This window comes from Heliangelus exortis, chromosome 21 (genome assembly GCF_036169615.1).
Source record: "Heliangelus exortis chromosome 21, bHelExo1.hap1, whole genome shotgun sequence".
Lineage (NCBI taxonomy): Eukaryota > Metazoa > Chordata > Aves > Apodiformes > Trochilidae > Heliangelus > Heliangelus exortis.
This window is the reverse complement of record NC_092442.1, coordinates 4,006,357-4,022,986: the sequence shown is the minus strand read 5'-3', so window position 1 is coordinate 4,022,986 and position 16,630 is coordinate 4,006,357. Positions and strand designations below refer to the sequence as shown.

Below are 16,630 nucleotides of genomic sequence, written 5' to 3'. Positions count from 1 at the left end.
CTTCATAGCATCATTTTTCCTCAGGCATGTGACATGGCATCAAGGTTTGTTGTTAAATGTATCATCATGTCACATCATGAGGACTTCTGACTGCTAAAATTTCTGATTTCTGACAGAGAAAACTTCTTTAGTAAAGCATTACCACTGAATACTTGAAGTGTTGCAATTGAACGAGGGGAAAAAAACCATTGCAAAAGGAGAGGAAGAGAATTTTGTTAAATATCAGAAGCCTCAGAATGAAAATGCATGGAAAACACAACAGGCAGAAAAAAAAGGACTGGTAGCAGAATAGGAAAGCCTTTCCCTTGGATGTCACTCAAGCCACAAACTCTGGCATAGAAATCTGCACAACCACAGTAAGAGAAGAGGCTCAGATGAGCCACAACCTGCATTCACCTCTTTGCTTCCCAGCCAGCCAGACTATGTGCTTCAGCAGAAGACTTTCAAGCTCTTCATAGAGAAGCAAACTACCAGGACCTGCCACTCTACTGCAAGAGATAGGTGTCATTTACCAACACACTGGGTCCCAGGGAACACTGAGGGAAGACCCCAAAAAACTCTACCAGTGGCCACTGCTGTTTGGAGATCAAACACCCATTTGTCCTTGGAGACTGCCTGATCAGTGAGGGATGAGCTACAGGAGCCCATCCACAAGCAGTCATCATTTGGGAAAGTCTCTTGCCTCTGACTCTCTAAGTGACTGCCCAGAAACTGATAATTTGGGGAGGGAGTACAAGATGACTGATTAACTGATTTGGGGGTATGAAGCTAGAAAGACTGGAGAAATCAAGACACATTGAGGGATTAGAGCCAAAAAGGCCCCAGCACACCAGGATATGTTCCCCTTGCTCTCAAGGAAGTGACGCTGAACACAATCACCAGACGTGACACAAGAAAGGGAATGAGTGTCACATTCTTGGAGCAGAGCCTCAAAAATCAGGTCAAAGAGAAAGACATGATCTCTGCCATAACCCAGTCAGGACAGCCTGTCACACACAGGAAATACTTTCCCCCTTTATGGATTTTCCCTGCCCTTTGACACTTGCAAACAAAGCTGTTTGTGCTCCAGCAGCACATGAGAGGGAAGGCGTGAAGCTCATTTCCACATCACAAGAGAGAGTTTTGTTAGTGGGAGTCATTCAGCCCTTGCAGTTTGTGCCGGAGGAGACCTTGGTGACCTTCAGAGGCTTCTATTCATTTTTATTCAATTTCCAGGTTGAAAGTTTCACTATCACAGATTGTGGGCTTCAGTATAAGAAGAGGAATGAACTTTTTGACTGGCAAAGAATCTGGAAGGGAAGGAACCCAAGGTTTCTTTTTACTACAGCTCTTGTAGCAATGAAGTCACATGAGGTGGGTTCAGTGGGTCCAATCCTGTACACGTAACTTTTAATGCAGAGTTAGCACTTCTTATAAAGAAAATCAGAATAAAGCCAGTGGCGGTTCCTCTAATTTTTGGTACCCCTGGACTGATTAACAGACATACCAAGAATCTAAAATTCCCCACAGAAAATCAGGGTGTTCTGAAGTCGGATTTTAAATCAGAGCCATGCTCTTTTTTTTTTTCCCTTGCAGCCCCAGTTCTCCAGCTTCCCTAGCACAAAGGCAGTAGTTCCCCAGGGAAGAACGTAACTAGAAGAGTTTCAAATATGCTCCTTCAGACACTGGACAGAAAACAAAACCTGCAGCTGCAGGAGTGTTGGAGGCCACTGTACATGTCCTGCCTTTGCCAAAGGGGAGGAAAAAAGACTGTGTTTAACTCCGAGTATGTCTGGTTTACACAACTTATCAAGAGCCTAAAGCCCAGAAAACAGAAACTTACACACCTCCTCTCCCAAGCTGTACAGAACTATACTTCAGTCTCAGCCCCTCCTCCACCCCCCCCAAGAGAAAAAGATAAAGGAGACAGAGACAGATGTTTCTATGCAGAGCAATCATCAGCTCCTGTCTTTATTAACAATTAGATCTCAGTGCCATTGCAGAGCAGCACTGCCCTTCCCTACCAGCAAGGAGAAGGAGTACCCAGACAGCATGTCTGGGCAAGATCAAAAAGCTTTCAATTAGCAGCCTGGGGACCCCTGAGCACAAGCTAGGAAGCAGCTGCCCTCCACCTGTGCCCAGCCAGCAGAACACGGGTCCCCTTCTGAAAGCACAATCATCTGCATAGTTCCCAAACTTGGGTGTGCCCTTGCACTACAGCTCTAATCCCTAAAACACCCAGAACTTCTGTCTGTTGTGTTTGCAGGGGCACTGCTCATCACAGGTTTATATCCTGCATGTGCATAGGAGAGCAGGCATCTTTTTCCAAACATATGACTCCACATTTTGGAAAGAAATAAGGGAAATAAACACATAAAAGAGTTTGTGTGTAACAGAACTTCAAATACCAATCCTAATGCACTGAAATAAGCTCTGGGATTTATTATTCAATTGACTGGAAAGAAGAAAAAGAGAAAGATTTCCCTGTGGCATTACTACTTCTGAAACTGAGGAGAAACATCAGCTACAGGCCAGTCTCTTGGGTGACAGATCCTTAACTTCTCTTATTGACCCTGTAGCAATAGAGTCTTCAAAAGCAGAAGACCAAAATGGATGAGCCTGCAGAATTCCTTCTTTGTTATTCTGCAAACTATCTTGTAAAATCCCTCCAGGAGAAGAAATGTGCTCAGTTTAAATAAAAACAACAACAAAAACAGAAAGCCCAGCACTCAAAAACACCGAACAGCAAGAATGATCCACCCAAGATGTGCAGCTTGCTTACATGAAAAATGTCTTCAAGGACACAAAGTATTTGTGATAAGCCAAACCAGCTAGAATATCAAAAGGAAAAAAAGATGCAATGACTTAGCAGTTGGAAAGGCCATCACAGCCCAGATTTGTTGCCTTGCAAGAAATGTTCTTCTCTTCCATCTCACTTGTGAGTGACATTTGCAGTCCAAGGATGAGTAATTATTTGTTTGGGGTTTCAATGGCTCTTGCTAAAGTACAGAGGCTGGGTAAGTTCATCCCTGTACCAGCCAGCTATGGGGAATCTCCAGATTCTCTGAAGTGAGAAAGTGCTGCAGAGACAGGATGCTCAAAGGCTGGAGTGTAACAGTTGTGACCACGGAGTACAGCAAAAACCCCAGCAAGATAAAAACTTACACAATCTTGCTGGGAACACTCATTTTTCTAGGATGAAATAAGTAGGAGAGGAGTTGAAATATCCTGCCCCAGTCTGAAGCAGCATGCTTCCAGAGCTGAGACAAGCAGCAACAGTTTGAAGCAGAAAATATTTGTCTTCTGAAGACTGAAACAGTGCACACTCTGCCAGGCTGTTCACCACTGATTTACCTCCTCAGATACTCATTTGCTGACCACAACGGTCACACACAAGCACACTAATCAAAACTAAGCTGATTTTCACCAATTAGTGTATAGTAAGAAATCACCCTGTTCTCAAAGTCACAAACCACAGTAAGACAACCCTAGTGCTGCTCTCATTTCACAGGTGAGGCAGCCTGGCTTGGCTGGAGGCACAGGAAGTCATGAAAGCTCCAGCAACTGAACTCAGGTCTTAAATGCTTTCCTGCTAAGAGGCCACTTCTCTCTGAGACTTGGGGAGCTGAGTACCCTAAACATGATAGGATCATGCATTAGCCTGCAGCTGCTGCAGCAAAGGAATTGCTCAGGAGAAGGGTTACAAATCACATGCTTGGTTTAACTGAGAACTGGGTGCAACCATCCAGGCAGCAGAGACCCAGAGATTAGGTTGCCACTGAAACCTCAAGCTAGAGACTTCATCCCTTCCCTCAGACAGATAAATGGCATGTGATTTCTCTAAATGCAGTAGGAGCTTCAGCCAGGCTGCTGGAAAGCTGCCTGTTCACTTTGCAGTGTGACAAAGCAAAGGCATGTCCTATGGCATGCAGAACCTGAATCCTTCACTGCACAAATGGAAAGAGTTCAAGAATAGATCTGCTGAGGGAAAGTCTCCAGCCAAGACTGCTCCAAAGCAACTCAGAACCCAAGCTAAATAGAGCCTGGGGTGAAGGGCAAGAACAGAGCAGCTCATCCCATCCCAGCCAAGATGACAACACTCCTGCAAAAGTAGTACAGCTGCCAGCTTCCCAAGAGCAAGTGAACAAACAGCAAGGACATCACACAACTGAAGCTGCCAGGCTGGGGATCTCACAGATACTCCTCTGTCAAAGGCTTGACCCCGAGCTGCAGTTTGTGCAAGAAGGGAAAGAAACATAACACGAATGAATGGGAGACAGGAAATGGATTAAATCCTTGTCTGGCCACAGTGATGTCTGCTTGTAAGCAGAGTCTCTCTAACAGAGAGCCCCTCTCAGCTGTCACCACGTGGTTGAGAGATGCCTTTTTTTTTGTTGGCTGGCGTCCCTTTTGCTAGTGAACAGCCTGATAATGGGTGCTGGCAGAATGAAAGCTCTCCCAGATATGGTTGACTCCCTTTAAACAAGGAGATGAAAACAGTTTGCTTCAAAGTCACAGCTGGGAGAAATACTCTAAAGCCAAAATGATGCCAATGGTTTACTGACATTTTTTGCCTTGCCTACAGTCACGTGTATGAATCTGGCTGTGCCCCCCCAAGCTCAGGCACCAGGAATCTCACTAGAGAAGAACAGAAGTCCAGAAGACCTTTAAGTTTGTCTTTAGGGCAGGTAAGTTTCTATGACCTGAATCACCTCCTTGGGAGTTTGCATTTGAAAACAGAAGATGGGATTCACCTGAACTAGGAGAGAGATTGGCCTTTCCCAAAGAGACAACATTAATTTTGGTGAAAGAGGGTGAGGAAAAAAAACAAATATAAAATCTCAGTTTGACTCCAAGATAAAAAAAAACCACTTCTCCACAAGGGCCTAGGTGCTGGCAATGTAACATTGATAGGCTGCCACACAGGCCTAGGAAGTAAGGCCCTCAACTGCATAACATTACTCAGGGTTACCCAGTGTTGCCCATGATAGTCACATGTCACCAGAGTCATCATTTTCTTGCCCATTTTAAATTTTAATATCAGAAGTCAGATGCACTGCTGAAAACAAGGAACTACTTACAAAAGATGTCTGGGATGGAGATAACTTATCTAACAACCCACTCAGCTCTCAGACCTCAGTGGCTTCACCATCATTTCTAGGTGTTCTTGGGGTTCTCCTTTGTACAGTGATGGTACAGGAAATGGTCAGGAACCAGCACATGGCACACTCCTGCTTTACCTTTTTTCATAAGTGGGTGACCTTCAGTATGTGTTAGCAGTGCTCTGAGGTTCTGAAGGAAAGAAAAGTCCCAAGGTCTTTCTCTGCCTCATGGAAGGATGTCACACAATGCATGATCAGAGGACAGAGAGTTTGGTCATTTCCTCAGAAGGGTGCCTTTCACTTTGCTTGCATTTCCTCCCAGTTTGAAAAGGGAACAGAGGATGAGTGTCCTCCCATCTCTTTGGTAGGTTCCTTCATGGTGACTGTGTTCCAGAAACTCAGCTCCTGTCAGCTAAGCTTTCAACAGCTGAGATTTTAAATATCAATAACCTCAGCTTCTTTCCATGATATTTTCACATAGAAAAATTGAGAAGGCTGCTGCCCTTCTGCATTGTCTCCAAACAATTGGACTCATCAGGAAAATGAACCAAACTACATTTGAAACTGAAAATGTTCCATGAATAACAATGTCAAAACAGCACACCCTATTCCTAAAATCTCTGGGTTAACTATTTAAGAATCAATGAGTATGAGTAGCTGCAAGAGTCCACAGAAAAAGATTTCTACCAGTAACATGATCAGTTGTTTGAAACTTATGAAACTATAGTTATGTCAAAAAGGAAAAATAAGCAAGCTTTTTGGCAAGTTTAGGAGACAAGGTGAAAGCTCACAAGTTTCTAATGACAATTATGTGCATAAAAAGTCTGGGAAATTAAAATCTTCAACAGAAGTTTGGCCATGACAGCATAAAATATTAAGTGTTTCAACCACAGCCTTGCATAAAACAAGACCAAAGAGACACCAAAGCAGATACATTACAAGTGAAAGAACTTAGACTGACCAGTGGCCAAGTAGAAACTGGAGAGCCAACCATGGTAACTGCCACATGGAAAATGTGAATTCCAGATGAAGAGTCACAAGAACAGATTGGGAAGGTGGATCTCTGGGTAGTTCAACCCCATTCTGGCTGGGTTATCAAGTACAAGACAACCTCAATCAGTGCCCTGTGGGTGAACTGGCAACAATAGCAATAAAATGACAAAGTTTTGTGTGCTAAATTATGAGTTTGTCTACATGGAAAATTGTTATAGAAGCTAGGTGTAAACTTAGAGCACAATGGCTTTTCTTGCACTAATTCCCAGATGGGTGGGTAACACTATTCTGCTCTGAGAATGTCCTTCCGAGAAGGCAAAGCTCAACAATAAAAACCACTTTGTGTTCTGAAAGGTTGGAGCTGGGGATAGCTGTTTCAAACATCTTTTTTTTTTTTTTCTTAAAATCTAGGAGACTAAGTTCTTGAAAGGCAAAGAAGGCTAACAGCAGACCTGGGGCAAGTTTTGACAAGTCACTGTCTCATATGAGGAGAGGGGACATTGTGGCTTTCATGCATGTGTCTAAAGGATATTGAGATGCAAGAGTAAGAGGTGCTGTAAGGAAATTCCCCTCTGAAATGTTCAGACTGCATTACCTTTGTCCATCACGTGGTGCAAGCAACTTGATCAAAGCTTTCCAAGTGCATGTGATCAATACTATCCCTAATACTCAATCCCAACAAGCCCCATGGTGCCATTGGCTCCAGCATCCCTGTTAACCCTGCTCAGTCACAATGCTGGACTTGGACATCCATTGAGCTTCATGCCTGACTAGCAGCAGCCTCCTGTGTGGAGGAGTAGGACACAAACTGGCATTACAACTGAAGTGAAGGTGTTTCATGTAGCTCATCCCTGATCCTACACTTACCTTCATGTTTCATTCCTCTAGCTAACACTTCTGGCATCTAGTTCCAGGGTATCAGGCATCACCCAGTGAGCTCAACCCTCTCTGCAGCTAACCAGTGTCATGAGAAGTGCAGGAAAACTTGGGCAATGTGAGCCCAATGGAGATTTTTACCTCACTAAGTTGGCACAAGGTCCAGGCCATCGGCAGCTCTGATAAACTCGCTGGATCACAGTTTCTGACCCATTCTGCACTTGGCAGGAAACTGTCCGTGTGACTGTGTAGTGACACCAATGCCTGCAGAGAGAAAGGACACAGTTAGCCCCAGTAAGACAGCAAGCTAGCCCAACACATAGCAGAGTGCAGTAAAAACAAAGTATCTGGGGGTGGGGTAGTTTCTTCTGCCAGGCATAAGAACAGCATCTTTCTTCTTGCAGCCCTCATTTCTCACCCCACCCTCTACTCCCAATAGCTGCAGAAAGATTCCCAGCTTCTGCCAACCTGAACCACAAGAGATCCAGTAACGCCTCTTGCTTGGTCCTCAGAGGGCAGAGTTTTATAGTACATAATTTAGTTCTGTTAGTTATCATAAACAATAGGATTTTAGGACAAAAAAAACCCCAAAAACACACAAAGAGGACAAAAAAAAAAAAAAGTTCAACTTCTGATAGTTCCCATTGTACTGGTGTTAATTTTCATCCTGCTCATTATAGTATCATTCCCCAGCCTCCTAGAATTATGAACAACAGTTGAGTTGGAAAATTCTGGTTTTTGCATGGTAGAGCTCCTTGTCAGGAGGGTATGAACAAGCTGGGTGTAGAAAAAGTCATATTGCTGTCCTGGTGATCTTGCAGTCTAAAAATGTGCAAGAGAAAATACAGGGGAGGGAGTGACAAGCATCATGTGCTGTCTCTTGAAAACATGAGACCTCCCTAGCATAAGGCATATGAGAAGGCAAGAACTGCAGTGTCAGCCCTGGGAATTGGGACCCATAGATCCTTTCCACCTTCTCTAAAATGTATGGGTTTAGGTTCCAGTGTTGTGCTTGAGGCAAGGGAAAAGGATACATTAATTTTTCTTTTGCAAGCATCTTTTGTATTTGCCAAATACTGGTTCCCATTTTTGCTTTTGTACCTCAGTTTACAGAGCCACTTCCCTATTGATTAGGGATTAGAACTGGGGTCACTAATGGGAGGTGGAGACACCAGCTTGTGCTCCAAAACACACAAAATGCTTCTGCAAGCAATCCCTGCACATACAGAGCAGTCCTGCTCCTCATCCATCCAGAGTTCCCAGTACATTGATCACTTCTGATACCACAGAAGCTCCTCAGTCTTGCATACCAAAAATCAAACCACTTGTACAGTTGTGAACCAGCATCCCCACCTCCTTCCCTAACCTACCTTTCCCCATGGCAAAATGTTTGCCATTTTCAGGATTTGTTGCATTTTGTTTCCTTCTTGGATTCCCCTCCTATCTCAGCAGGAGGCTCCCTGCTCCCCGGGTAACTCGGATTTCCATGAATAGGAGTTAAGCGTGCCAGCAGCTGAGCCGAGTGCTTCTGACCACAGTGAGGGAGCTGGGGCCAGCAGGCTGCACCCCCAACCTTCTGCTGCAGCCAGAGGGGTGAGCTGGGGCACCCAGAGAGAGGAGGGGCTGCTTTCTACCCAATGCCATCCCAGCCCATCACCTGTGTCCCTGCAGACAAACACTGCTCCTGCTCACAGTGAGGAGGATGATTCCACCTCGGGAAATGTGGATGGGTCACATCTCAGGTGCCCCCCAGGCTGGTGGGGAAGACTTAGAGAAGTACTTGTCTCAGATTTTTTGAGGATCTGTGGTGTGTATATATAGGGATCAGCCACCCTAGTACCCAAATGTCTCTGCTAACATCTACATCACAGAACCAAAGGACACACCAAAAAAAAGGGGAGGAGGATAAGATGAATGAGGCTTCAGAGCACATCGTGGCAGCATATCCTTTAGGAGGCTCAACTCAACTTCTGTACAACGTTCGAGGAGCAAAATTGGAAGAAACAAAGAGAAGGGGCTAAAGACTGAAAATGTGATAATTCAAAGTAAAGGTTTCTTTTCAGTTTTCCATGCACACGAGATGCAATCATCCGTTTTATCTCTCCAAGCCTTAGCTGCAGGGTTTGTTCAGACAAGTATTTCTGGGTACAATCCCCTCATGCCATGGGAACAACCAGTTGAGCACAGAAGTAAAAGCAGTAGCAGAAAAGGGTGGGTATGAGGGGTAGGGGAAGCCACAGCTCTGCATCATTTACCTTAAACATGTTTTAGCACAGTGCTTACAGCCATTGGAAGGACAATACAACACTTCTGCACAAGCCTTGGGGCAAAAGCATTATTATGTCAGGCAAACCAAACTGCAGGGATACAGAACCTGACAGGATAGCAGCACATGTCCTAGAATTATGAAAAACAAACCTCATCAACATATAGTGAGGAAAGGAATTGGTACCACCAGAGGGGGGAAACAAAGCAGTAGCATGCACAATAGCACTAGGTAAAGGCATGAAAGGGACACAAATACTAACAAATTCTGAATAAACGAACATTTTAAAACAGAGCATAATTATTGAGGACTAGAATGCCTCCCGTCATGCTAAGACCATTTTTCTGGCTTGTCAATGAAACCCAAATATGTAAAATATCAACACATGCTATGCTTTAGCTGTTATGTAGCTTGTATACATGTCCCTCTGCCCTTCTCCTGTCACAGAGTCACCTGGGAAGAAGTACTGTTTCTATGGTGTGGAATTATTTCCCTCCAGCACTGATTTTGCTGGGCTGCTGAGACAACCTGCCCCACTGTCTTGGGTACAAAGAAAACACTTATGTCAGATTGGGAAAAAAAAAATAAAATAATTCAACTGCAAAACCTTCCATATCTGATGCTGACATGAGAGAGCTTCATATTCCTGAAGGCAAATGAGGTGGGAAGGTGAACAAAGATGAACAGCACCACACAGCCAGCAGAGAGCAGAAGGCAGGTGTTGGAGGCAGACTCTGCATTTGGCAGCCTCTCTGTTCTGGTTTGTGTACAGCAGCAGCTCTGCATTGCAGCTCCGTGTTACTGTCTTTAGTTTTCCCTTGCAAAGACCCAGATTTCACATCCTCTTCCTCCTTCAAGGGTTATTTTCAACCAGCTTGGGAGTCTAGCACTACATTAGTTGATCTGGAGCTAAACAAGGGTTGGACTTGATGATCTCAGAGGTCCCTTCCAACCCAAACGATTCTATGATTCTAAACAGGTGGCACTGTGCAGGCTGCCTATGGTAAAAAGTGCAAGAAAGGTTGGTTAATTTAAGCTACCTACAAAGCTGCTTTTGCCAGGGCTTTTGTTCAGTGGGTGCTGCCAGTGTGCACACAGATTTTCTTTCCAAATGAATCCAAATCTGCTCTGTGAGTAGTTCTCTCATACCTCTGCTCTACCTGGTCCTTGGAATAATCTGCTACAGAATAGTTTTCCCTCTCCAGCCCAAGGAATTTGGCAGTCATCATGTCTGCCTTGGAAAAGTAGTTCTTGGAAGTGAGATGTGCTGGACAGTCCTTGTTACAATGCAGTGACAGAGCCTTAGGCAGCAGTTGGAGGTACAGGCTGTTCCCACACTACAGTGCACAGGACAGGAGGTTGCACATTGCTGTGGGGAGAAACCCAACACTTTCCCAGGTTCATTACTTCACATGACCTGCTCAGAGACCTCTTATAAAAGGAAGCAATCATTACAGGAGGAGAGAAGCTTCACCAAGGCTCTCCATTCATTAATTTCCTTGCCTGAGGCCATCACCTGGGCTTGCCAGGCAGAACAAGACTGATAGCCCGTGGCAAACAAACAGATGCTTTGCTCAACCTTCCACCTTCCTCAGCAGGAGCACCAACAGCAGTGACAAAGTAAGCAACACTTGTCACCTCAGTGTTCCCAGTCTTCACAGAACTATTACAACACGGATCATGGGGACAAAAACAAAAAAAAAACAAAAAAAAAAAAAAAAGAGGTCAGCCCCCCTTTAAAGATACCTGAGATAATCCAAGATGAACCCAGTTTTCTCCATTTTCTGTCTTTACCAACATGTAAACAGTACCTGCCCAGGAGTGAAAGGTACACACCCATCTGCAAAACACCCCACTCCTGGCTTCCCATAAATAGCATCATTTTGGTACAAATACACCTTTTAGGTGTTTGGACTTTTTGACTGTGGCAAGACAAAGAGAGGAACATAGCTGATCATAACATGCTGTAAGATATATAGTTTAGGACTCAGTAGATATAATAGCACAGTGACTAAACAAGAGACAGACAAAACCACCCCAAAATTTCTCTTTGCAAGCCAAAAGTCAGCAAGAACAGTCTCCAGAACACAAGCAGGCTTCAGACAAAGTGATGAAAGGCCCCATCACGGCTTATAGAGATTATAAATGACCCTTTATATTATACACAGATGCTAGCAAAGAAGGTTTAGGACTTCTACTGGCATGAATCCAGGATGGCAAAGAATATATTACTGCTTATGCAGAAAGCATATTCCAACCAAGCTAACAAAATGATGCAGATAGCAGCTCCTTAAGGGCTGGATCTGTTGGATCTCGTGCATGCTCAGCAGGAGCAGATTTAGCACAATAACCCAACAACATTTGATGGAATTGGTCTTCTACTGAACTTTGCTTACAGAGGCAAGTCTCACTTGGTCCATTTTCCCCAACTGTTCCCAAAAAGATGCTCTCCTTTCACCCCCTATTTAATTCCTGGAAGACTTTCATGGATAGCTGAGCATCTGGTGACCATGGCCTGCAAGATAGTGATTTAAACAGTTTCAGTCCAGGGCTATAGACCAAGCTCTCATGTCTTGATCACAGCAGTCATGTCATTCCAGAGGGAATAGTAGTGTTGATGCCAGCAGATATCCAACCATATTAACTGTGTAGGTTCAGGATGCTACAGTGGACAACAGACTAGAGCAACAAACACAGCAGTTTGCTTCCATTTGGATGCTTGGAAACTACAATTCTGAGCTCAAACAGACCCTTCCCTCAGATCCTGGGAGTTGCACTCAGCAGGAGCAGTGGTGCATGGCTGCAGGCACCTGGGCACTGGAGGAGAGGAGAAACCTGACTTTCCAAGGGTGCTCACAAAGCAGGTTGAGAGAACCTCAACCTTCCATAGGGACCTTGAGCTGCATTTTGCTTCTGGGGGCAGAAGCCTGGCAGGAAGCCATGTTCTGTACCCCACCAGCTTTCTGAACCTGCTGCACCCCTCACCAGAAGCCATTCCTTGTAGGATACAGGTGCCAGGAATCACCGGGTGACAAGCCAGGCTGGTGCCTAGCCTCACCTGTGCCCGGTTAGGGCTGGCCCCACTGAGCATGCCCAAGACCTGGGGCCAATTCGAGCTCACGCTCCCGGTAGCGTCCATTTCTGGCAACATCAATCTGAAGCCCAGGACCGGAGCTATAGGCAGTTCAAGTCAGTAGCAGAGACCGACTACGACCAGCCTGGCGCCGCGTCAGCTCTAGAATGAGCTGCCTGGTTGAACCCAGCCTCACCTTTTATTGGCCCCAGGTCTTGGGCATGCTCAGTGGGGCCAGCCCTAACCGGGCACAGGTGAGGCTAGGCACCAGCCTGGCTTGTCACCCGGTGATTCCTGGCACCTGTATCCTACAATTCCTGGCTGCAGAGTTCACCCCCCCAGGAGGTTCTGGATACCTGTAATCCTACAGTGAGAGAGAAAAGGGGCTGCAAAGGGTGGAGAAGTGTAGGGTAATAAATGCTCGAGGTAAAATACTGCAAGCATCAGAACAGCCATATACTCACATATCAAAGCCTAATTCCTGGCCTGCAAGGCTGACTGAGCTTGGAGAAATCATTCATTTCACAGATGGGAAGACAATGACAGACAGTAAGCTTCCCCCCTTCTCACCATCTGGATTTGCACAGTCCTGTTCTTAAGCCCCTACTCAAAGGGTAGGTAAGGGATCCTCCTCCAGCCATCTGCCCACTGAATGCTTAGAAAGACTCACACCACAACAAACTTAGAGCCAGCCCCAAAAAGCACATTTGCATCTTTCCTAGCCCAAGCTGCTGGCTTTTATCTAAGCATTTCAGACTTCTGGGGGTCTCTGAAGGACCTTGTAAGGTGTTTGAAAGGAAAAAGCCAATTGGTTGGTTGTAAGCTTCATTTCACTGGACAAGAAATCACAAAATAAACAATGACAGAAACCACTGGGCTGAACTGATCAGGACTCAGCAAGTAGCCTGTTTAATCAGGAGTGTGCAACTTGTAAATGAAAGCAGCTACATTCTTGCCTAATCACTTCTTTCAGTGGGATGACAGTTCAGCCCCACACACAAAACTGACTTGCTGCCATGCCCTGTAGAGGACAGACCTACAGCAGGCAGCACCTGCCACACACAGGACCTTCTGGCTGGTGGCCTCACTCGGGTAAAGGTGGTGTCTAAAGCTCCAGACACCCGTGGCCTTACAGTGCACCATGCATCCTATCAGCATGAAATGCTGCACTTACAGCAGAGACAACCCTACAAGTTTGACTCTGAGTAAAGCCATTTATGCTGTTGGAGAGCCACGTGAAATTAGTGTGGTTTTAATGCTTCTTGAATCACCAAGACTTAACTGGCCAAGACAGAAGCAACCAGTCTTTCTAGGAGGGGAAAAAAAAACCCAAATCAACCAACACCACCACCAAAAAATAAACAAAACAAACTTTGCATGCAGGATTGTTCCATCAACACTGGTTGCATGTGTTTGGGCATACACTGACCCTCCCCACACCCAATAAAAATTACAGAAATCTCTTCAATAAGGCTGGCATTTCTGATGCTTCTGATTTGCCCTAAAACTTTGTGCTGTGTAAACAACTGCACTGAATTATCTTTGTTTCCATAAGGATAACACACTGTGTGTTATACTTAGCAGAGATCAACGTTTAGGGCACAGAAAACAGTAGGGGTGTTTTGATAGCTAGACAGATTTCCCTGAGTTTCCTCAAAACATTTTTCACTGGAGCTATCAATTTCCCTACAGTTCTAGAGAGGAATTTCAATAAAATCAGAAGGTCACTGACTTTCACTGGGAAAGAGTTGCTGTTCTGACTCAATGGAAGCAACTGTGTCCTTTTCTCTGTGTAAATAGTACAGCATCCCACTTGCTTTGCCAGAACAGCAATCCATACTGGAGCCCTGTTAGGATGGGTTAGTTATTTATATACTCCACTGAGGCCAGAAGCAGAGTTGCCCTCTATATGCCAAGAAATCCAGATCTAAAGGCTGCCAGTTCTTTCTCAACTGTCCATGTCTACATAACTACTTTATTCCCTTCTTATTCACAAATACACAGCTCTCTGAATGTGCTTGGACTCTCATCAGGATCAAGTTGCCCAGCTAATTCAGTTGGCTGAGATCAGATAACTCTATTGCTGTCACACAGCTAAATGGAACCAATCCCATCACATCACTGCAAAGCTCAGATAAGTCCAGCTTGGTTTTTAAGTTTCTCCTGTTTTCCACCATTGGAACCAAGGCTTTCTTTCAGCTTGTTGTCCAGCAAAAATCCAGTTACAAAATTCAGTTGCAAGTAGCAGTATGTTCAGACTTGATTGATTCAGGTCTGTCAATTGATGGACCACTGCTAAGAAACCCATGAAATACCACCTGGCAGGGGCTGTACACAAGCCTATGATGGCAAGATTCTATTCAAAACATAGTTTGGTCTTCCATTACAAAGTTTTTTATGTTCCTTTTAAGTGTTAAGAGGTCTGCAAGTCAGAAGACATGACAAGCCACAGTAATATTGTTGTCAATATTGATGTTTTACACATGCCTTACTCCCATCGAGCCCTTCATACTCACTGAGGTTTTCCTGACTCCTGTGAAAAAGGGAGGAAAAATATTTGTAACAGCCCATTCATTCTGGGGAATTAATAAAACTGGAGGATTGCTGGGGTTTCTGTAGCCAGCCAGCAGCAGCCATTTGAAGCAGCAGAGAGCCAGAAGCACGAACAGGAATAAGACAATTTCCAGGTCTCCCACTCAGCTATGCTGGTCAGACAAAGACTGGAAGGAACTCCAATCTTTCTGCACACACCATCACCCACTCCAATAAGAGTCTGAAAAAAAAGGCCATAAAAATAAATTTTGGCTAGGAAAGTAAGATGGGACAATTTATCTAGGTACCTCCCAATAGCATAACTCTTCCTCAGGGGGCAATACGTTCTGTGTTTAGTGCACTTCAAATACTCAGTTGCCAATAAGAGTCTCAAGTGTTCCCACACAAAGTGGATTATCAGAGACTGCTGCAGGGAGTTTAGTCCTAAAGGAATCTTTCCCTTAGGAGGAAAAAGCAGTGCAGTCTGCACAACAGCTTTAACCCTCAGCAAATTCTGCAGCCAAGAGCATTTAACTGTGCTTTCCTTGCTTTGTTGTGCATGCTTCACTTTCCAAACATCATCTCGAGGGCTGAACTCACTTTAGTTCATAAGAAGCTACACAACATTTCTCTTAACTTTCTGCAGCCATTGAAGTTACAGAAGCTAAGAGGAAAACTTCTCACTGGAATCATTAAAAGCCTAGAAGCAGAATAATCAAATAGTATGGAGCCACAGGTACAACTCTTTTTCAGAAACAGAGAAAATCCAGCTCCTGAGTGCAATATTTAGCTTCCTCAGCCATGAGACCATTCCTCTTCTCTTCCAATCCCCCACCTCATTCCCAAGACACCTTCCAACTGCTGTAGCTAATGAAGGAGGGGCTCTGATGATGATAGCACTGGTCTATTACACATACTTGATTCATTTGTACACTAGATCCACCCTGTACATCAGCACTAATAGAAATGCAGAATATAACAGAAGCAGATAAGGACTTAAAGCTGAGCAGGTAGGTAGTATTAGAAATAAGTTAATGCCCAATAGATGCACCTCTGTGCCCATTTATATGTTTATGCATGCATGAGAGGAAAGATGTGAGAGGGCTGATTTCTCTAGCACAAAGTCCCTCTAATTGATAGCCACCACCCAGCTCCTCTCAATTTGCTGGTGGCATGTTCCAACTGAATCAAACAATAAATATGGCTGACCTGAACCATAATTACCTTCATCATGAAAATGAAAAGTTAGTCCATGACTGAGTGCTCAGAAATAAAAGGGGAGTTCAGTTCTTTGAAGTGCTTTGCTTTTATAGACATTCTTCTATGCACTGAACTGTTTTGCTGCTCCCTCCTCCAAGCTTATTGCAATCAAGGAGAAGACAGTAGTTCCCAGTGTTCAGAGGGAGGAAAGAGGAAACATAAAAATATCCATGGAATCCATCTTTGTTAAATTAGACTGACTTGATGGAATTTGGCATTCGATATCCATGCAGCGTGGAAATCATGAACAATTATAACAAAGTATGTCATTTTTGCAGCATAAAAGCTCCATGAATTAGAGCCTTTCATAAGAAGAACCTGAGTCTAAACATTTTTGCACAGCTGGATAACCTGGTTGTAGACAAGTCTCCTACCTTCATATTGCCAACACCCCCGTAGTACTGGTTTGTTCTTTCCTAGAGAGTCTGCCCTTGAAGGGAGGACTGGGGTCAAGGAAAAATAAAAAAACAACTTTGATTGAAAGTAGAGTTAGGATTGGAACAGCAACTATTTGTCTGAAATACACCCTTGTGTCCAAAGACAACATTT

The 16,630-nt window shown here is 44.4% G+C and overlaps 1 protein-coding gene across 7 annotated transcripts in view; it reads right to left on the bottom strand.

The window, feature by feature from the left end:
• Nucleotides 1-16,630, bottom strand: part of COL26A1 (collagen type XXVI alpha 1 chain) — a 155,083-nt gene that overhangs the window by 123,108 nt on the left and 15,345 nt on the right. For all 7 annotated transcript variants that reach the window (XM_071765009.1, XM_071765004.1, XM_071765007.1 and 4 more), the window contains exon 2: nucleotides 7,092-7,214. In XM_071765009.1, coding sequence (XP_071621110.1) covers nucleotides 7,092-7,214 — 123 coding nt within the window. The remainder of the gene's footprint in view (nucleotides 1-7,091; nucleotides 7,215-16,630) is intronic.